Source organism: Malaclemys terrapin, chromosome 17, assembly GCF_027887155.1.
Source record: "Malaclemys terrapin pileata isolate rMalTer1 chromosome 17, rMalTer1.hap1, whole genome shotgun sequence".
In the NCBI taxonomy this organism is placed as follows: domain Eukaryota; kingdom Metazoa; phylum Chordata; order Testudines; family Emydidae; genus Malaclemys; species Malaclemys terrapin.
Genome location: NC_071521.1, coordinates 7,672,381 through 7,695,206, shown reverse-complemented (window position 1 = coordinate 7,695,206; position 22,826 = coordinate 7,672,381). Strand labels below are relative to the sequence as shown.

General features: G+C 42.8%; 1 protein-coding gene across 2 annotated transcripts in view; it reads left to right on the top strand.

Annotated features, from left to right (window-relative positions):
• The window catches only part of COL5A1 (collagen type V alpha 1 chain), a 244,922-nt gene extending 222,330 nt beyond the window's left edge, over positions 1-22,592 (top strand). Inside the window, exons 56-66 of one of the 2 annotated variants that reach the window (XM_054007167.1) lie at positions 785-838; positions 943-996; positions 2,144-2,251; positions 2,847-2,900; positions 3,314-3,349; positions 4,276-4,329; positions 4,869-5,127; positions 6,039-6,151; positions 8,519-8,587; positions 14,422-14,655; positions 19,856-22,592. In XM_054007167.1, the coding sequence (XP_053863142.1) occupies positions 785-838; positions 943-996; positions 2,144-2,251; positions 2,847-2,900; positions 3,314-3,349; positions 4,276-4,329; positions 4,869-5,127; positions 6,039-6,151; positions 8,519-8,587; positions 14,422-14,655; positions 19,856-20,002 (1,182 nt within the window). In that variant the 3' untranslated portion in view covers positions 20,003-22,592. Of the gene's footprint in view, positions 1-784; positions 839-942; positions 997-2,143; positions 2,252-2,846; positions 2,901-3,313; positions 3,350-4,275; positions 4,330-4,868; positions 5,128-6,038; positions 6,152-8,394; positions 8,464-8,518; positions 8,588-14,421; positions 14,656-19,855 lie in introns of both variants that reach the window. The other variant, XM_054007166.1, reaches the window with a different exon arrangement.
• The last annotated feature ends 234 nt before the right edge of the window (positions 22,593-22,826 follow it).

The window sequence follows — 22,826 nt, the reverse complement described above, 5'->3', positions numbered from 1 at the left end:
GTCTCCAGACTTGAATGCCTGACGTCTAGTGGCTCGGTGATTTTAGTAGAGGGGCCATGGCTCTAGAATTCACTCCCCCAACCCTCAGTGGTCCAATAGAGGCCAAGTCTGCTGACTTTTAAAGCATGATGGAATATCTGTTCTTTTCCATGGCTTTTGGCTGAGTTTTGGGGTGGGAAGGATGGGGTGGGTTGGTATTTATTTTACTTATGGTGAGGACAAGGAAGTCAAGGGAAATTGTGTGTGTTTGGCTTTCATTTTTTATTAAAGGTTGAAGAAGCTCTAAGGTAAAATTTTCCAAAGCGCCTACGTCCCATTTTCAAAAGAGACTTAGGCACACGGGAGCCAAAGTCCTATTAACTTTTGTTTCTTTGGTGCACTTGGGCAAAACTCTCATTGCCACTTAGTCAGGAGTAAAGGAGAACTTCAAGATTGGGCCTTGTGTTTTGCTTTTTTGTTTGTTTATTTTAATTTCATAAGACTGGATCCAAAGCTCCTTAAAGTTGCTAGAAAGACTCCTGACATCAGTGGCCTTTGCATTAGGCCCAGACCATATGCGTGCTCCTGGAGCATTTCTAATTGGGTGTTAAAATTAAGGTTAATTAAGGTTAAAATATATACATTTAATAATGGTTATAGAATGAATCCTTTTTTCTAGAGATGGGCCCAAGCCACAGAGTTCACATATGGAAGGGTAAAGTTTGGGGTGCTCAGATCTAGAATTTCACCACTAGACAACCTCTACTATGAATGCCTAATCTGAGTGGATTGCATTGTTTTACAGGGTGAACAAGGGCTCCCCGGTTCCCCAGGCCCCGATGGTCCTCCAGGCCCACTGGTATGTCTTCATGGTCCCAGTTGTTTGGTTACTTATATACAGAATTTTGCATTTGGTGTATATTATTTTTATCTGAGTTTCCTCTTCTTTTATTTTTTTGTAAGGGCCCACCTGGTTTACCTGGTCTTAAGGGAGATTCGGGTCCTAAAGGTGAAAAGGTGAGACTGCTACATAAAACATGTTCAGATACTTTTATTTTCAAATTCATTGATTCCCCCACAACTCTAAGGACAGTACATAATAGATGTCAATAGTGATGCTATGGTGATGACATGTATATTATAACAGATTCTGTAGCTTTCAGGGTGAAATCCACCCCTGTGAAGTAAGCTCCACAAAGGTCTCTGCACTGCTTAAGTCCAATATAAACCCTATTTTGAGGTCTTAAATGAGACTGAAGTGGTGCATAGGCCTTGTGCAGTCTCTCTGCATGGGAATGAATGTATCCCTCTATGCATAGTACACAGTAAGATTCCACATTCACCAAGAATTCACTGTTTTCACCACAGGACGTGCTAAAACAGAAAGAGGGACTGTTGAGGATATCATAACATCAGGATATAATACTGTTAGGCAGTTCTTTAGAGCAGGCCTCAAGCGTACAAGAGATGTTGATCATGACAACTACCTCAGTTATGAATCTTCAGGGTATATATGTTGAGTATTAGATGGGTTCATTGACCAGGAACACCTGTAAGTGGGTCAGGAAGAAATTTCTCCCCATAGTTCAGTGTGTAGCATTACACATTGGAATCCATGGCTAATGTTTTACACCTTCCTAGGAGTTACCTGGCATTGATACATTACGCAGGAAAGTAAACTGATCCATTCTGTTATGCTTATGTCCCTATGTGATCTTTAGTTATCATGGCTGTGTAGCGCATGCAGCTAGCAAGAGGCAAAGAAAGAGGCAGTAATTTGGTAGACACGCTTGCCTGAGGTAATGGTTCTGAACCTTATTTGTAGAAATTAACGTAACATATGCCAATGTATGAAAAGGACAGACTCCAGAGTACAGCAGTGCCCCTTCCGTTATCATATTTACAGTCTTCCTTTAGCAAAAAGCTAGTGTTTTTCATTACACTAGGAGTTGTGGGCATTTTTGGCCGCTTTTCATGCTCAGCTACAAACACTTCCCTTGTGCCTGCTCATCCCTGGATTCCCAAAAGATACAAACAATTTCCTTCCACTTGTTTAGTTTCTTCCTTTTGTAGGTGGGTCTTCTGGAGGAATTTCTCGTGCTCAACACCTTCCAGGGTATGACACAGCTGATCTTAATTAAACTCTGCTATTTATTTTCTCTAGGGTCATCCAGGTTTAATTGGCCTCATTGGGCCCCCTGGTGAGCAGGGAGAAAAGGGTGACAGAGGTCTCCCAGGACCCCAGGGTTCATCCGGACCTAAAGGAGAGCAGGTAGGTGTTTTTAGGGGCACTTTGGAGTCATTCATGAGACTTTCCTTAAATGTGCCTGGGAAGCGATGCTGAGCCTTCATACTGGGCTTAAAGGATTAAAACCTTGTTCCTTTCATCAGGTGGCTTTTTAATAGTAGAGTCGGCCTTCTCTGGTCAGAGACATCATCTCAGCATGACACAGGGTGCTTTTGCTAACTCTTTAATGACATTTCCTACACAAATATACCATACTACAGAAGCTAGTGATGAGCACCAGCTGGAAGCTATTCAACTTAAGGGAATTCAATTTAAGGGAAGTTTTGACCCAGATCCAAAATTGGTTTTGGTCTTAGGGATTTGGGCCTGTCCTTCTAAAGAGACGCTGAAACCCTGTGCTCTGAAAGGTCAGGGAAGTGGGCAACTTGGGCCTATCTCTAATGGAAAAAAGTGAAACCTGGAAATGAGGTGGCTCTTTTAAAGAGTCAGGCCCTGGGACGATACATTGATCTCCGTGTGTAGACTCTCACACCTGCATGGATAAGCCTGCAGGATGGTACGTAGATGGTGACCAACATGAATACATTGAAATAAACTTTATTTTGCCTTTATTTTTTAGGGTATCAACGGTCCTTCTGGTCCAATTGGACCTCCAGGTCCACCAGGATTACCGGTATGTAACTGAAATCGAAAAGCCATTTGGTCAAGCAGCAAAAGCACAGAACTGCGAGTCAAACAATCTGGGGTCTATTTCTGGCTCTGCCACTAATGCAATGTGTGACCATTGACAAGTCACATAAATGCTTAGTACCTCAGCTTCCATGAAATATGGATAATCGTGTGAGACACACCTCCCCGGGGTATTGTGCAGCTAAGTTCATCAATATTTGTGTAGCACTTTGAAGTGCTTTGTTATTATTAATAATACATTTCTGATGTTCACTAAAGTCAAACTCTTCAAATGTCCGCAGAAAACGGGCACAAATGTGGGTGAAGTGAATTAATTGAAAAATTCAAATGACTATGAAATTATTTCACATTTTTTGCCCAATGCTAATGATATATTTTTCTCTTTCCTCCGTTCAGGGTCCCCCTGGTCCAAAGGGTGCTAAAGGGTCATCAGTAAGTATAGACAATACAAAATTAAAAGGCAGAGGAATTTTTATTAGGTGCATAACCTACTATCACCATTACAAATCAGTAGAGTCAAGGCAATTAGCTAAAGATTATTTTAGTAATCACAGTCCTTTCAGGCTGTTTAAAATGAAAAATTATAATTGGAAATGTTTCTTTTAAGCCCATTGTACTTTCTGCCACATCACTGTTGAAAAGATCAGAAATATTAAAACAGTGGAAAGTAAGAAAAAAACCTATTGCTGTAAAGATGGAGACCTTAAAAATGAACAGTGGGAGAGGGAGGGAAAAATGGAAAAGTGGTAGGTGTGACATAAAGTGAAGAACTGGGTGGAAAACACCCTGTTAAACTAGTTTAATGTCACCAGTTTCTCCTCTGTGAAGTTAGAACTATAGCTGGTTGAAAAATGCAAGTTACTTTTAATGGGGAAATTTTAAAAAATGTGTTTATCAGTATGTTCTATACACAAAATTCAGTTTATTCATTACACAAACCAAAACCTAAAATTTCTGTTTCAATTTCTGAAAACCTTTTTGGTTTAAAATGTTCATGTTTGGGGGGGGCAGGGGAGGAGCCAAAATTTGTACATAAATCCCAACCAAAATGTGGACATTTTGCCAAAAACTTTTACTGAAAAAGTTTTTCAGCTTCTGTTTTTTCAGCAAAATAGCAGAAAATTTCTGCCAAAATGAAAATGTTCTGCAAAAATATTAATTTTGGTTAAAAGGCTATTTTTCATCCCAAAAAAATATTTGGACAGGCCGTAGTTAGAACCATCTGTGTTTGGGGTAGCTGGAGGCTGAGGGAGAGAGTAGAAAGGAATTTAAAGAAAGAATGACATGCATGGAGAATTTGTGACAGCTGGTATTTACTGAGTGAGCCACTCACACTTGTTTCTGTTTTTTGCACTCAGGGTCCAACGGGTCCAAAGGGTGAATCTGGCCATCCAGGCCCACCAGGACCTCCTGTAAGTATAACCCATTGTGGTGAAACCTATGGTGAAGTGAGAGCTAGAATTAGTGCGTGGCGTACCCCTGAGAACCCAGTTCTTGATAAAGAGGCACCATGCAGTGGGTCCATACCGAGGAGATAGGTGCCTTAGAAATACCAGAGAGGGAGATGAGGCAAGAAGGCTGAACAAAAAAAGGAAAGAGGTGTGCGTGGAAAGGATCAACCCACATGCTGAAGGTGAAGCATCTTTCTTGAAACACTTTCCAACCAAGGTGGATATTTTGAGCACCAAAAGACTTTCCCAGCAGTCTGCATGCCTTGTGCAGACTCTCTCCTACTACACAGGTTGAATGCCTGAGCCCTGTAAAATTCACTGGTGACTGAGGATTTTCATTAGTACCATAATGGACCTTTGAGACCTCCTGTGTGTGCGTGTCCTGTGGCGGTGACTCTTCCTGTCACTAGTGCAGCATGTTCATTCCTGTGGCTGTCTCTTCTGTTTCTTTCACATTTCCCCCGTGAAGCTAATGTTTCAAGTTCTTTCCTCACACCCAGGGTCCTCCCGGGGAAGTGATCCAGCCCCTGCCTATCCTGTCCTCCAGGAGGACCAGGCGAAACATTGACGCAAGCCAACTGGTTGATGAGGGAAACACCGACAACTACATGGATTATGCAGATGGCATGGAGGAGATCTTTGGCTCCTTGAACTCTTTGAAACTGGAAATTGAGCAAATGAAGCATCCGTTGGGCACTCAGCACAACCCAGCTCGTACCTGCAAGGATTTGCAGCTTTGCCACCCTGACTTCCCAGATGGTAGGTGCTTGGGGCTGTGAGTGGGGCTAGGGGCAGGAGAAGAGAGCCCAGCAGAGTTCATAAATCTGCACAACCCCGTTAGTACAACTTAGTGCTGGTAGGAAAATAGAATTTGTATTTTCCTGCAAACATGAGGTGAAGGGTAGGGGCTTGTCACAAGAGCCCCTCACCCAGTTGCACCCTGGGAGGTGTAGTTGGGCCAGAGAGCCTAGCCCATAGAGGAAAATAGGAGCAGAAAGCGTTCGAACGGCAACTCCCATGAGGCATGACAGTGCCATTTTGAATCAAAATACTTCCGTTTTTGGCCAAAAGTCAAAAACTGGGGGGTGTTTCAGGCATTCCATTTTTTCCATGAAACACTGAAAATTTCCACAGGAAGTAGACACACTTTTCGTGACAAATTTTGTTTGGTCAAAACCCCAGTTTTTCCACTGAAACAGCTTTGACAGAAAATACCCAACCAGCTCTACTATAAATCCAACATGTCAAGCATGAAGTACTGTATAGATATGTACTGAGGGCCAGATTGTGGGTCTGGCCACTGGATACTTGTCTACACTATGGCTATCCATCTGTTCCAACAGCCACTAATAGGTGTTGGAAGTAATGAAGCATTTATTTGGAAATTTCCCTGGTGCAGATAAGGCTGCAGTAGGATCACCGTAGTAGTGTTCCAGTTCTGAATTTAGGCACTGTTCCACATACTGCACTTTGCATGTTGATTGTGGAGCCTTGTTATATCCAGGTCTGGTATTACTATATAAGGAGAAACATGTGTTGGCTGTCCACATACATGTAATGTAATCTTATCCCAGGGATGAAAATGGTTGGGTTTGATCCTGAGGAAGTTCTGGAAGTTCTGATACATTCTTAACTTCATATAGGCTAATCCCTTTTCCTCCAACTTCCAGGTGAATACTGGGTTGATCCTAATCAAGGATGTTCAAGGGACTCTTTCAAAGTTTACTGTAACTTCACAGCTGGTGGAGAGACATGTATCTTCCCTGATAAGAAATCTGAAGGAGTAAGTTCCCACAAACTGTATATTTTTCCTCTGAAGCTGGTAATGGAGTGTTTCCTATTGTGCATATTCATAGCCAGTCACCTTGATCAGATAAACTCAACAATGGAAAGTAAAAATTAAAGATCCAATGTGTTTGTTAATGTCAGATTCAAGATTGGTTTTAGATTATGTTTACTGAGCGCATTTCACTGAATCAGTAAGCAATTTTTACACTGTTTTAGGGCAAGGTTTTGATGGTCTCTGAAGCATGATGAATGCTGATAACAAAGGCAAACTTCTCCATCATCGTCTCTACTGTAGTTCACCATGAGGTTTATTTAATCTACTCTTTTTATCCCCAATTCAGCAGTGACTGCTACTCTGATGGTTTTGTCCCTCAGTACTGCTGGTTCCTCTTCTACTTTGACCGAGTCTTCTGACATAGTGGAGAAATGTTGTTCTGTTGTAATTTCTCCTGTTATTCATGTTGGGTACTTGGGTGTTCCAAACTACCACGCCTAGGATCAGGAGAGTTCATGGCATTCAGTCGGTACGCAGACCGGGTGTGAATCGGGCAACGATATGCTCTCCCATCCTCATGCTTCCAAGAATCCCCCCAGTAATAACTCAGTCAGTCACGTCCAGTTGACCATGACAAGTTCTCTAAGTGTCTTTCAGTTGCAGTAAGGTACTTCTCACTGCCCCATATCCATCCGCTTTATATTATGGGTCTGATCACCAGGTGTAAAGACCTACTCTTAAATTTAGTTTCTCCACTAGGTAAATGTGATCTCTTCCAAGGTGGCTGTCAAGGATCCTCTCAGTACCATCAAGAAGGTCTTCACATGCTGGGTTAGGGTATAGACAAGAGAGATTCATTGCTCCTGTGCACCCTGATATAAGACGTTCACTTGCTGAGATAATTTCAACCCCTAGAAATATACATCAGCATGGAACAAGCGATGTGCAGTGCAGAATTTCCCAGGGATTCTTTTGGGGATTGTTTAAACAGAAGATACATTTCTTCTCTTTGGTGTTAGATCACCGTTATTCTCCTCCAGTCATTGATTATTAAACTATCAAAATCTGAGTATTAAAATCCTTACAGTGTTGACTTTGCAAGTTATTGCAGTATTCCCAGTGGGATTGATTCTTCTATCACATACACTGGCATAAGTGAGAGGAGAATCCAGCCTATTATATTCCATATGCAATAATGAAACTATCTACCTCATTAACATTAATTACTTGCATAGGTATTTGTGGATATTTTGTTATGGGCCGATGCATGGCCTGAAAAATGTATCCCATCTCGGTGCATCCACAGCATGGCAAAAATGCACCGTTCCATGTTATGGTTCTCCTCCTGTGAAGGAAAGAATAATCCCAAGGCACCTACATCTAGTTCAGCCATTGTTCTTGGAGAGAGTGAAAGGAACAGTGAGGAAGTTAGTGGAATAATGAGGGAATATTAACTAAACTCTATCCCTGCCTCCTCCCCCATTAAACACATCCCTTGTTCTGACTGAAAAGAGAATATTCAAATTCACAGCTGTAAAGGGTCCTCCGGGAAGGATGGTTTGGCAACTCATCTCCTTATCAAGGTCACAATCTGGTTCATTACAGACTGTTCAGTTGGGACTCCACCATGTATTCTGGTTCATTACCTGCCAAGGAGTACACATTCCATTTACAGTATGTTACTGGTGTTCAAACACACAAAGCAGATGCTGGTGTTTTATTAATTCTCCTAGCCTAGCCTCTCCTTGCTCCAGCACATCTGGATTTGACATTGGACTGACATCAGCCTTCTCCATTCTCATTGCTGCTTTTCCATCCTTGCTCCCCACCAATCCCCATGTAGATAAATGGATCATTTACCACTAATACTTTTTTCTCTCTTTTTTTTTTTTTTTGCCATCCATCTGCAAAATGTGATGCCAATTTTCCATCAGCAGATATCTAGAGGTTACAGATCATTAACCTCTTAGCAATGAAAGGTGGTACCAAGGCAGTTTATACCTGTGTGCAGTGGTGGAATGTCCTAACCCCAGTGTCAAGCGGTGAACGTTCTAATTTCGAAGCTGTCAGGACCCTAGGGTTCAGTGGACTGTTTTCATTACCAGTGTATAAAGTTTAAGAAACTATGTGTTAAACAAAGTTGGACAGTTTCAGTGAGACAAACAGACCCAGGATGTGCAATTGAATGTAACCTTTTCTTTCTTTCTTTGTTTCTCTCTTCCACTTTCCCGCCCACAATTTAGGCTAGAATTACTTCTTGGCCAAAGGAAACCCCGGGCTCCTGGTTCAGTGAATTCAAGCGCGGTAAACTGGTAAGAGGCACCCTACCACTTTCTGTTGGTCTTTAACCCGTCTCATATTTTACAGAGCAAAATGGCTCGTTGGCCCAAAGAGCAGCCTTCCACATGGTATAGTCAGTACAAGCGGGGTTCCTTGGTAAGTGGCTAACCTTGGCCCTACAGTCTGAATCCGAGCACGTCAGCCACGTCCGCTTTGGTTATGGCCAGACTGTTTGCACTCTGCATGTTGGACTAATAACCATCCTAGGACACCTTTTTAAAAAAAAAATTAAGGTGGAACGCTGACTAAAATATATTGGAGGCACATTTATATGATCCTCTTCAGGGAAGGTAAGGGGGTACAGGCCCCAATTCAGCAAGGCTGTAAGCACATGCCCAGTATGTGAACAGCCAATGAGATTACTCATGCGCTTAACACTAGGCATTCGCTGAAGTACCTTGCTGGATCAGCGCCTCTGACAGGAACTGATAGCTCGTTTAGCAGCTGGAACTGGCCACTGTTCTGAATCACAACCAGTCATCACTGTGCTACCAAAACCTACTAACTATAGCCTAGATCAACACTTACATACCACAGTGATCGGGTCTACAAGAATACTAGACTTGGCCAGAATTTTTTTTTTTTTTTTACAAGGAAGTTTTCCAGTGAAAAAATGGGAAGTTTTTCCATCAAAAATGGCTGTGAATTATTTTCTGTATTTCAACCAACTCTAATGCACATAAGGCATATAATAGAGAAATAAGCCAACCCACTGGAGTTAGAACCTTCAGTTTCATGTCCCGATATTGTTGCTGAGTCCAGGACATCATGAGTCTGTCTTCAATACACTTTCCTAGCACAAGTATCCCACGTCCACACCACCTCCATTAGTCTTGGAGAAATGGAGTAAAGCCACTGAAGAAGAAGGATTTGAAACCATGCACATACTCTCTAAGCCTGTGTGAACTAGAACTTGGCCTAGAGACACTGTTAAAGTTATAAAGGGAAGAAGAACCTCTGTCAGTTAAACAATTCATGGTATCTACATTCTACAACAGAGAAACCAAGGAAGTGAGGAAGGCAGGAAAGCATGGATAGTTGACGAACAAACATCTACAACAGGGGTTCTCGACCTTTTTCTTCCTGAGGCCCCCAACATGCTATAAAAATTCTTCAGCCTGCTTCTGCCACAACTATTTTTCTGCATGTCCAGGAGCTTAAAAGCCAGGGCTGGCATTAGGGGGTAACAAGCGAGGCAACCACAGCACAGGGGGCCCCTCGAAGCTTTGTTGCTCAGACCACAGCTTCAGCCCCACCTGGGATGGGGGAGGGCTCGGGCTTTGGCTTTCTGCCCTGGGCCCCAGCAAGTCCAGCGCTGGCCCTGCTCGCTGGCTTATTTTGGCAGACTACTTGAAACTTCCTTGCAGCCCCCAGGGGCCCCGTGGTTGAGAACCACTGATTTACAATATGTGCCCCAGGGGTGTTGGGGGCTGGGATGTAGCTGCACTTCTTGGAAAGATGAAATCTACTGGAGAATGACCGCATTTCATGGAAATACAGAACAGTATCCGAGGGTCCATACGCTATATTTTTAGGTCTCATTGTGGAATGATTAGCCCGAACAGGGCCCTTCAAAGAACAGAAAGCTCCTGAACGAATCTCAGGTGTGTGTGGACTTGTGAACAAGCAGGAAATGAGCTCTGTGGAAATCAATGGGATTTGGGAAGAAAAGAATACACCTGGGGCCAGATCCTCAGCACCACCCGAGTAATTAGAGCAGTGGTGCTCAAACTTTTGTCCTGGTGACCCCTTTCACACAGCAAGCCTCTGAGTGTGACACCCCCCCTTATAAATTAAAAATATTTAATGCTATTATAAATGTTGGAGGTGATGCGGGGTTTGGAGTGGAGGCTGACAGCTCGCGACCCCCCCATGTAATAACCTTGTGACCCCCTGAGGGGTCACGACCCCCAGTTTGAGAACCCCTGAATTAGAGCTACACCGTTTTGCACTAGGGGAGGAACTGACCCACTGTATGTACCCAGCGTCTCCTTCCTTCCTCACACACAGAGTCAGGCTGTGTGGGCCTCCTGGAACTTTCTCTGCAGAGTTTTGCTGCAGTACCCATCAAACTTCCACCTTAAAAAGCAACCAATAAACAAAGACACTGCCTTATTTTCTCAAGCCACATTCTTTGTCACTAAGCGCTGAACACTCTCTGATTCTGTCCATGAGAAAGCAACGGCTTCCATAGCTGTTCCTGCAGTGCACGCCCCAGACAGCGGGGTTGTATTCTGAACGTATCACAAAGGGGCTTAAAACCAGCACTTCAGCCTCTTAAACATCTCGGGGAGGGGCAATTTCTCATGACTTAACTTCAAAATACTTCACTAATTAATATCTGTATCTGTTTTACTGATTTTTTTTTTTTTTTTTTAGTCCATTGAGCATTAGCCACTCACTTTAAGGGCTGAATAGCCAGTCTAAATTTTTGGTTTTGGGGTTTGTTTCTTTTTGCTAGGAACTTCAAAGCTATTTGGAGCCCTTTGTTTCGTCTCTCTCTGTTGCCATTTTCTTGCTCTGTACCTATGCTACATTTTCTTTTGAAAAGAGCCCCCAGCACCTAGAAGATATTTGTCAATGGAGTACCCCAGGGTTAAACATGTGACCCATAAAAATAATGCTCTGGTTTTAAGAACACAGCCAGTGTCAGTAAAATGGACGGAACAGAATGCTGGTACTGGTAAGTGGAGGGAGTTAGTGCACTTTGACTGGAAATTGAAATCCTGACTTAGGTCAGAAATGAAAATGAGTTTGATGGGTCTCTTATAAAGGTCCAGTCCCGCTTTTGTTAAAGTCCATGGCTAGAGCCCCGTGGATTGAGTGCCTTTCTGCATATCCCAGACACACTGGGCACTGGGGGCTTGAGCCAAAGGCTGTTGAAAGCACTGGAAAGACTCTCCAGGGGCTGTGAATGGAAGCTGTGGGTTCTCAGTACGGCTGAAATCTCAGGCCACTTATTTAGGTGGCTGAACAGGAATTGAAGGGCCCGCTTTTAAAAATGTTGGCCTTTCTTTTGGGACAGTTTGTAGAATCCCACAGATCTAAAAGGACATTAACATCATAAACAGAAAAATCATCTGGTGTGATGTTTCCATCCCATTATCTCTTACCTACTGGTTAATATCAGTGAAATACAGACAGATGACTGTGTTAATTCCTACCACTTCTCAGTGATGGATATAGTTAAAAAAGTAAAAGGATTACAGATCTTTTCTTCTGGGGTGCGCACACCAGCTCTTGCATGTGTGTGTGACTCCCATTGGAGCTAATTATGCTTTATACTTATCCAAGCCTATAATCGTTTATTGCCAGATGGCATCCATCATGCATTGTTATTGTAATGCATAAATAAGGAAGGGATTGATTCCGCAAAGCCACGCTTCCACGAGCAATTCTCTTGCACATAACTTACCCCATTGGCTCCAGTTGAAAGGCTTTGGGATTGGACCCTAGCCCAGCATCTAAAGAACCGCATCTCTGCCCACTTCAAAGGGATATTGGATGCCAAGGTCAAACACGGCTAAAAAAAAGAGAGACCTGGTGGAATTGAGCGATGCATATCAGTAGCTCTGGGAGCCCCTGAACAGGTGCTGGGCAGTTAGCACATGTGTTCATCTCCTTCTATATCCTGGTGGCTCACTCATATTTTCTCATCTGGCATGCATGGCTTTCTCCTGTTCAGTCATGTTTAACACTCAGGAGGAGATGCGCAATGGGATCCGGACACGAGAACCGGTTGGTATGAATACATGTATATATTATTCTTATTATTGTTATTGTTATTATTATGTATTATTATTACCCATTGCTGCTGATTTTATTGTCTGGCTGTGAATCTCTCCTACTGTTTGCAGTGTGTACTGTACCTTGAAGTTTGATGACACCGCAAAGAACACTGCACCGTTTGCATATCTGAATTTTTCTCCAGATTATTTCAAAAGGAAGCGACTGCCTATAGATCACATTTATAAGTGTCAGCTCTCTTAGCTTGACCATGACAGCAGATGCTGTCTCTGTGTAATTAGTTTAAAACCACATTGGAATGGATATATGATGCATTCGCTCACTTGGCCTTTGATAGCCTACAGGATGAGGCCCCAGCTGCAAATGAAAAGCCTTCCAGAGCAGTATTGCTTTCAGGTCCATCAAAGGGTCCGAGCTGTAATGAGCTGTAGAGGATTTCACATAGCTGTGTATTGCAAAAGATATAATACACCATAAGGGGAGAGAAGGTGATTTTCATACCTTTACATGGAATAGGGAAGGATGGGAAAGAGTCAATGCATTGCCATAGATTTCATGGCATCCAGTAAAAGCTTTTAAAAATTGCAAACCGATAGGCTCCTTGACTGGGATCAGTGGCTTTGCCCGTCTCTTCTCTAGGCCCGCTACATCTTGCTAGCGTCACACACTATCTCCCTCCTCCCCAAATAACCTCTGTTTCTCCCTTCCCCCTCTTCCGCCCACTCACCTTGTCCAATCTTGCCAACCTCAGGGGTCCTCTATCTGCTGTCATCCGCCAATACCCCCATATTCCTGCCCATTCCTCGCTCTTGTTCCTCCTCAGTGCTACCGATTGTGCCTCTTTCAGGTTCTGATGCTTTTCTTGCACAAATGTTGCTGGGAGTAATAGCAAATAACCAGGTTTCCGGTTGCATTCAACTTGGCAGCTGTTGGTGTTTCAGTGCCATCCTCTGGGAGTCTCAGCACCCCTGGAAGTGTAAGGTGTCCCAGCCATGAAAACAAGGAGTCTATTAAAAAGCTCAGTCTCGGGAGTCCCTGCTGAAATGTACAGTGGATTTATCGTTTACTCAAATGCCAAACCGCCCTCCCTAGTTTTCCAGGACTGGTGCTGCTAGTTTGGCAGAAGAGGTTCCAGCATTAGGGTAAACAAGAGGTGAAAGCTGAATATTTTAAAATCCTTCTACCCTCAAATTTAGCAGATGACAGGGCCTTGAACGCTGTTTTGTCAGAGACTTTGGAAGGATCCCCCTGCAGAACCTCTGCATACATACCGTAAACCAGCACATGCAGAGGAAGAGAACACAGACCGAGCCATGAACAGGACTGTGGCTTCTTTCAAAGCTATTTGATGGGGGAACACCAACTCCTGGTAGAAATGAATGGCAAAATACCTCAGCCCGTACATCAAAAACTACCAAACTACAGACAAAGCTAAAGATGCTCCATCAACAGTGTTACTTTGGGCAAACTCTTTCAGAAGATGGAGGGTAGGGTTTTCTGAAGCCCTCAGTGCTGGCCTATCTCTGCTCTCATTGAAGTCAAGGATAATATGCCCCATGACTTCCGTGGGACCAGAGCTTACTCAGCACTGAGTCCCCCCGCCCCGCCGCCATGTTTTTCCAGCAGGATGGAAGTCCTGGAGACTTATCTCCCCTTGACTGTATGCCCCACTTTTCCCTTAGTTTTTTTTATTCACAGATGGCCCAGAATCAGCTGGAGAAAGAACATTCCCTTCAGAGCAGCAGGGATGGCTGGCATCCAAGCAATGGCAGCAAAACCGTGGAGATGGTCCTGTAATAGAAAGTCATAACCTAGCAGGAGCCTATAATTTGATCTTTTAATTGGTCAGTAATGGTCTTGTGCAAATGGGTGTGTGTGTGTGTGTGTGTGTGCGCGTGTTTGTGTAATGAAGTCCTAACCACCCAGGCAAAGGGACTGTCTCGTCTGTGACATGTATGCCAGTGCTGGGAGCTGCAGTGGAGTGCAAGTGTCCATTGACAGGATGCTGATAAGAATGGGTAGAGATGACAGGGATGATGGCATGCTAACTCCAGGTATCCGTTTTCCATGAAGAGATTAGCATTTTCGAGTCCATAATTCTGCATCGGCTACTTGAGTTTCCCAGATGTGTGTTTCACATCACTGCCTAGTATTTCCCCGTCTTTGTTTTCCATTTCTCTCAGCTTTCCTATGTGGATTCGGAAGGCAATCCCATCGGGGTGGTGCAGATGACTTTCCTGAGGCTCTTGAGTGCCTCCGCAAACCAGAACATCACCTATAATTGCTACCAGTCTGTAGCATGGCAGGATGCCACCACGGGCAGCTACGACAAAGCCATCCGCTTCCTGGGCTCCAACGACGAGGAGATGTCCTACGACAACAACCCTTACATAAGGGCTGTCCTAGACGGTTGTGCAGTAAGTATACACGCTGACAGAGTTAGGCATAGGAGGAGCTTCTACACACAAAGCAGAGTCAGTCTGGCTTAGTAACTAGACCTGGGGGGTGTCAGTCAAGACTCAGGGCTTTTTCTTCCCTAGCTCTGCCACTTACTCCATGTAGGATTTTGGGGGAAGTCACTTCAAAAATTTTCAAGTGTCCCGTGATTTTGTGTACTTCCGTTTTTGGGTTCCCAACTCGGAAGACTTGGGGCCTGATGTTTTAGAGGTGCTGAGAAGTTAGTTTCCACTGTCTTCAAAGGATTGCTTTACTGTGCACCTCTACTGCATGACTTCATTCTTGAAATTGACAAAGGAGCTAGGAAGTGAGGGTTCAGTTTGCTCAATGCTTGCAGCCTTTCCCCTGGTTATAGGGCAATCATACACAAGGCCTAATCCCATAGGAAGGATGGTTCTAGTGGTTGGGGCACTAGCCTGGGACATATAAGACTTAGGTTCAGTTCCCTGCTCTATCATGGGCTCCCTGTGTGACCAGCAACAAGTTTCTCTGGATGTCAGTATCCCATCTGTAAAATGGGGATAATAGCATGGCCCTACACTGTAGGTAAATAAAAGATGGTGAGGTATTCCAAAACTATTTTAGTAAGGACCATTGAAGTACCTTGGAGAGAGAGATTATGGAGGCAAAACTTCCACCCGAGACAAGAATTGTACATATAGGTGCCCACAAAAATAGCACACACCTTGCCTGCATTTGTACGTAAGCAGGTATTGGTGCAAGTAAATTGAATTGTGATTCACCCAGATGTAGGTATGCCATTTTGCCATGTGTGCAGGTAATTGTGGGATTTTGCTTTCACATATTTTGCAGGCGCATCTTAGATTCTAAGGGTCTGATTTTCAAGAGTTTGGGGCCAGATTTTTAAGTTTCACTACCCATGATTCAGGCCAAATTTTTAAAAATGCTCAGCTCTACCTTTTGTAGCTAAATAAGGGCAGATTTTCAAAGATTTAACCATCCTGTATTTCTGAACCTAACTGGGCGCGGAGCTCTTCTGAAAATCTGGAATCTAGTTTTGGGCACTGAACCGCTCTGAAAATTGTAGCTACCTGTCTGAAAAATTGGTGTAATGTTTGCCAGTTCCGTTCATGCTAGGACCCAGTTTCTTAAAACTTGGAAATATGCAAAACCTCTCCTTCTTCTGAAACTGGGATGGTCAAAATCCACAGGACTAAAAGAAAAAAAGAAAATATTGCGATGTCTCAGGGAGCGAACCCTTAATAGAATTTAAGAGATTAAGTCGAACTCCGTTCGGAAGCCGGAGTGTTTTTGCTATAGAAGCACTGAGGGAAAATTCAATTAGAGTCACTAATTCTCTTAATGCTGCTGCAGAGAGATGAAGAGTGCTCATCCCATAGCTGAAAACACTCAGAAGCCACGTGGGGAAGTTTATTCTCAAGTATTTCATATCTCTTGACAATATGATGTGCCTTAGAAAAGTCACCCCCCATCTCACCTTTCCATACTAAATCTCAGGGAAGCTGGAAGATCACGCATCCCAGATTTAAAAGCCGATATGCTTGATGAAAAACATTACAGTTAGAAATTATTTTGCTCAGGCATCCAACATTTTTCTACATTTCTTTTCCCTTGTTCTTTCTGTAGCTATGGATATTTGCAGGAAAACAGCCCTCTTAAGAGTTTATTTGCCTCTGTTGTTGTTGGTTACCAGAAACTGTAACATAACCTGTTATTAGAGCAATCAGTTTGGATGTCACAAACAGAAGAATATGGGGCTGAATAAACAGCAAAAGCACAAGGGATTGTGACTGGTGGCTATCGCTACCACTGCAGTAGCACCTAGAGACTCTGAATGAGATTGGGGATTTATTGTGCTAGCCACTACACAGACAGTAAGAGACACTCGCTGGCCCAAAGAGCTTACAGTCTAAACAGACAAATTGTGGAAAATGAAATGGGCACAGAGAGGTAAAGTGACTTGCCCAAGGTCATAAAGCAAGACAGTTGCAGAGTCAGGAATAGAACCTGAGTCTTCTGAATCCCAGGCCTATGGCCTATCCATTAGACCACACTGCCCCTCGAGAGATGGGTCTGCAAAGGTTATTTCTCCGATTAAAATGTGCTATGCTACCATACTTGAAAATAGTGCACAAAAGAGAAACTATTCAAAACGGAATGGGCCGGATCCTGAGCCGGTGTAAGTCGCCAGGCTCCACTGACTTCAATGAGACTATGCCGGTTTACTCCAACCAGGCGCCTGGCCCCATTATGTCTTTTCAGTTTCCCAGGCTGCAGCTATAGCAAAGATTATGATAACATGTTATTTATTACTTGTACCGGGCCCAGAGATGTGCTAGGCTCCAGGCAGATTGGGCGGACATGGCCCCTGCCTAGGGTGACCAGACAGCACGTGTAAAAAATCAGGACGGGGTGGGGGGTAATAGGTGCCTATCTAAGGAAAAGCCCCCAAAATTGGGACTGTCCCTATAAAATGGGACATCTGGTCACCCTACCCCGCCCCGCTCTAAATGTACGCCTACACTTACGGAGGCATGAAGGGTATGGACACTGCACGCCCAACTAGCACAGGTATAACTGGGAGCATAGACCGTGAGGCAGAGCTTAGGTAAATAGAGTGGTGTGGCCTACACGCCTGACCTCCCCCCCAGAGTATGGACCCCTATAGGGCTCTCTACACGCCCAAACAATGCCTCCTACGTCCATGCTGCTATTTTTAGTAGTGTAGCGTCCCGCTGCCTCCTTCCTGACAGAGCCTTCCCTCACCCACCGGCGTGAAAGTCTCTGGCAGCAGGGAGCTCTCAGAGCTTTTCCCCATTGCCTTCCCCCTGCTAGATCCTTTCACTGTGGCGTGGAGCTGCACATGTCGTGCCTGAGCCCTGCGTGCTGCCCTGTAGATGGAGACTGTTGGTCTGGACTGGGTGAATTTGCTTAGTCTTCATGAGCCGGGCTTGGGAATGTCACTCCTCCTCTGCAACATCCACCATTTCCAAATCCATCAGTCGGAACCCAAGTGCTGTGGCTGCTCCTCAGCCACTCATGTCAGAGCCAGCCCGTCCCTGGATCGCTCCGGGTGCAGGGAGCCAGGACACGGTCTACGCACCTGTGAGGCTTTAAATGGTGCATGAACTTGTGGTCATCTTCTGCACCGGGTGAATTTCATCCTGCACAGCGCTGGGCACCCTCAATGCACATTGGTATCATTGGGAGTTGAGGGCACTCAGTTCCTTGCAGAAACAAGCCATAGGTTTACTAAGGCAAAGCTCCCAAGTTCTTCAATACAATTTTTGCCAGAGGTAGGCCATCAAGGATTGGGTCATCGCGCTGGAATGATAATGGCCATCTAACCAATGTAGCACTGCTGCAGAGTTCCTGTGGAAGTTGATCAAAGGCACACTCCTGTCATGATTCATTCTGTTACAGCGAACGCCAAAGGAATTCCAGTGCTAATGTTTGGGCCATTATTTGAATGTGTTTTCACTGGTCTTATAGCCCTTTTTTGGTTCCTGTGATATAGCCTGTCCTTCCGAGACACACAAATCAGAGGGTACGGTAAAGCAAAAAAAAAAAGCCCCTCCATAAATTCACTTGTTAGTGCAGTTTTGTATGCCCGTGGGTGCACTTCTGCTCCTCTAATAATTATTTATATTTCGGAAATAACTGTATGGCCAGCAGGCATGATAAAAAGACAACATCACCTTGCAAATTCCATCCAACTTTAAATGTGGTCTTTTTTGTAGGGCTTGGATAATAGTCAAACTAATACATTTAAATTAAATTGCACACATTTGCTCAACAACCCATGAGCCTCCTCAGGGAGGTAAAACAACAATACTGCAGCCACAACCATTTTACTAGTCTCCTGTCCCAGCCCTGGTACGTGCTGAAGACTGGGTTAACATCTCCGCATGTACTCAGCAGTGCTTATGCTTCTCCAGAGGCCTGTCTGGTTACAGTAACCTCTCCCCATTTTTGTTGAATGGTAATGAATCATCCCATACAATTGTGTGTGTCATGGACAGTGGAATATATATGGTCAAGGTAGGGGTCATTATATTAATGAGTCTTGTAGCTGGTGAATAGCCTGACACTTTTTCCTTTTATAACGTGCTTGGTTTAACATCTGTCAAAATAATCCACAGCACAACTGCAAAGAATCCATTCAGTCTGGCCAAGATTTTTGAAACTGGGTGCCTCCATTTTTGGATGGCCAACAAGGATGCTCAACCCTTTCTGAAAATCAGGTCCCTTTAAGGTTTCTTTAGTGGGACCTCCCAAAAATTGAGTCACAGAATCATTAGTCACGTCTGAAAATCTTGGCCTCTGAATCAATGTTCACTACTTTGTTTTTCACTTTATGTATCATCCAAATTCCCAGTTTCCCCCTATGTTAACCATTCCTTCTCACTTCCTATTTTAACCTCTACGCTTTTCCAGTGCTGGATGAGGCAACCTTCATGGTTCTTTCTGGCCTGCAGTAGAGAGATCCTAACTAGAGCTGGTCAAAACTTGGAATTCCCAGTTTGTGTGAAATTTTGTCACTTTGAAATTTATTTTCACTCCATTGTGAAACAAATCCCAAATAGTTTTGAAATTTCCCATAAACCAACAATTCTGGGGGGGAAAAATGTGTTTAAAAAAATTTCATTTTGAAATTTCAGATTTCAGAATTACAATTTGAGTTTTATGGCTTTTTTTGTTGTTTATATTTTTATTTTTACATTATTTCATGGCATGTCAGTCATATAATATATATGACAATAATATGCACTATTAGCCCTGACATGTCATCATATGGCACAATAGTTAAAATATTTTATTTGTTGGTAGATTGGTACAAATGCACACTTAGATATTTACTGACGTGATATTTGTTTCCATTGGAGGTACGAATGTACTCAGCAGAGCAATTGTATTAATGTATTGCATTCAGACACTGGGCCCAGTTCATTCCTGCTACCAGCAGGTACAGTTGCATTTACTCAGTGAAATTCCACCTGTTTATATCTGGGCTGAATTCGGTACAATCATCTCCATTTGTCTGGTAAGCCACTCAGTGTGGCTTATGATTACCATGAGGCTCATTCATACGCTTGGGTTTACTTTAGTATTAATGATACTATTAGCTCATCCGAGTTCCTTTTTTTTTTTTTATCCCCCCCCCTTCTCTCTTATTAGACAAAGAAAGGCTATCAAAAGACTATCCTGGAGATCGACACACCCAAAGTAGAGCAAGTACCTATCGTTGACATCATGTTCAATGACTTCGGAGAAGCGTCACAGAAATTTGGATTCGAGGTGGGACCAGCTTGCTTCATGGGCTAAGAGCCACCTGAAAACTAGTCTCCAAATGAGCAACCTCGTAACCTCATTGCGCCATTTTTTTAAAAAAATGTTGTCACATGCACGTTCTGAAACTGGACAGTGATGGGTTATTTTTTTTTTTTTTTTTTGGTTTTGTTTCTTGTTTTGCCTGAGTTCAACTGTGCCACTGCACCCACACTTACCGAATCCAACTCAAAGAGAGAGAGAACCATTCCCACAACAGGCTCAGAATCACATGACCTAAACACACCACATGTGGCAAAACAACCTTCCAAACATGTCAAGGACTACAGTACATTTTTCTGCATGCTCCTTTTCACGGCCACCGATGGACTCAACTTCCTCCACTCGAATGTACAGAAATTAGAACAAATCAAAGACTTTCTTGCCATGAAACTACAGCAAGTTCTTGTTTATGGATTTTTTATTTTATTTTTTTTTTTTGAAGAAAAAAAACTTGAAACTATGTATTCAACTTGACCTTGAAATCATGTGAGAATTCTGGGCCTGATCCAGTTCCCATTGAAGTCAAGGAGAGTCTTTTTGTTGATTTCAGTGGGCTTTGGATCAAGCCCATAAATTAGAGTTAAATGGTCATTTCCAGAATGTTTAGTTTCTCCATTTGATTATTTTCACAAAAATTAACAACCCAGATCAGTGAATTTGATATTGTAAAGTCACTCTGTGCATCTCCTTACCATGTATTAAAGGTGCTTATATTTTTGTATGTTTGTAAGTAAATATTTGTATTGTATATTATTTTAAATGTTGCTGGCTTCAAAACATGCATGTGACCCTTTCTGCAGTAAAAGAACAACCTTTCTCACCAGCACCCCACACAAACAATAAATCTAGAAAGGGTGGCAGTTAAGGTTATTTCCATTGTTTGTGTCCAAGTCAAGGCTCTTGGCCACACTTACAGCACATTCTTAAGCATGTCAGTAACCAGCGGAACTACTCGGGCTTAAAGTTAAGCGTGTTCATAAGTGTTAGCAGGATCAGGGCCCAAAGTAGCAGCGATCAGTCAACACCATACACATGCAAATGAATTTCAAGATCATTTTAAAAGTCACATAACTTGGATGGAAAAGTTTTGATGAAAAATTAAATATATAGTTTGTGCCACTTTCTAACAGCCCCGTTTGTAAAACCCTGATTTGGAAAATCGAGCCCCATCTGGTTCTTTGCCTTTTTCTACACTCGCCTTAATTTTTTTTTTCTTTCTTGTTTTAATTCCATTCCAAATGGCAGATTGCACATGGCAGGGAAATCCGCTTTCCCTCTCCCCCCCTTAAAAATAAAATTAAAAAAAAAAAAAAAGGTGCTTTTTATTTTTACATTTCTCTTTGTGGTGCTATCTATTTTACTAACTAATACAACACTGGTGATCCCCTGCCATTGACCAATCTCCCAGCATGCTTTGCTTTAGCCACTTTCAACACAGACTGCAAACGTTTGCTACAGTCTTTGATATAAATGCATGCTACCCTCATATTCGTTATGTAGAAGAGCTGCTTCTGTTCTTTAAGTGTATTATGGTAGCTTATATGGCCCATGTAGAAAGTATTAAATGTGCTTACTTGGTTTGTTGTTGTTTTTTTTTAAGAATATCCATACACTTTATATGGTGGTAATTATGCCAGATTGTACTCAGTCGCTGAATTTTTGTGGTGCTAATTTATGTATTTGTTCAATGTACTGAAGTGAAGACGAAACTGCCCAATTGTCTTTCTTGTTTGCTGCCTCAGCTGTAATTGCCTACAAAACAGCTCAGAGAGCAAAAGAGAGAGAGGAGAATGTGCAAATTTCCTTTGTCTTCCCACATGGCTGGCAGGAAGGCTTTTCACGTAGCATTGGGCAATTCAGATTGCAACCTGCAGATAGATTGGTTTTCCCGTTTGGGTCACTGCTGGAAAATAAATATTGCAGGTTATTATTTGGCCTGGGGTATTGCAGTGTGCTTCAACCAAGGGGGTGTATCATGGTAAAGGAAATGACATCACATTTACTGTGAATAGAAGCCTATATATGATGTCCTTTCCCCTCCTAAGCAAAGGAAAGCAAGATTTGATCAAAGGGAGGTGAGCAAAGCATGCTGAGAGACCTTCAGTCATCCGCAGTGCTAGGGGAATAAACAAGAAGCTGTGACATTGCAACGGGTTGCGGTGCTTTTCATTCCGTGAGAGCCGGTGTAAACGTATCCTTGTTTTTTTCCAGTTAGGAATAAAAGGTGCTATCCAAGGAAATCACATAGAAAAACAGCAAGGCAGTGCAATCACATATATGTATTATAGATCAGAATTCAGATTCCAATTGAACAAGTGGGAATCTCAAAACTGTTGCACATTCATCTCTGCAATAAAAAAAGCCATATGGAGTTACACACACATGTGATGATGTCTAGGTCATGTGATTCTGTTATGAATTCTCCTCAAGGGAGCTTTTTTTATTTCATTTCTTTGCTTTTTCTTAAACTCCTCTGTTGAATACTACAAAGTGTTGTAATTGTACTGAAGTTCCAAACTCTTCCAATTTTCCCCTGACCACTTAGCTATGGTATATTGCAATAAAATTACTTCTTGTATTTGCAGACCTTCTTTTTGTGTAATTTTATTTCCCCCACCCTTTAATAATATATATGACTTGAACAAATGTTGATAAGAAAAATAAAACCTATGGAAAAAAAAAGTGTTTAGGGCATAAGGCCCTTTTTTAAAAATATACTGTCAAATGACACATTGTACATTTCTTCAAAGTCCAATAAACATGTCATAAAATTTCAGTGTAATGCCCATAAGAGGTATTTTTAAATATTTTAAACCTG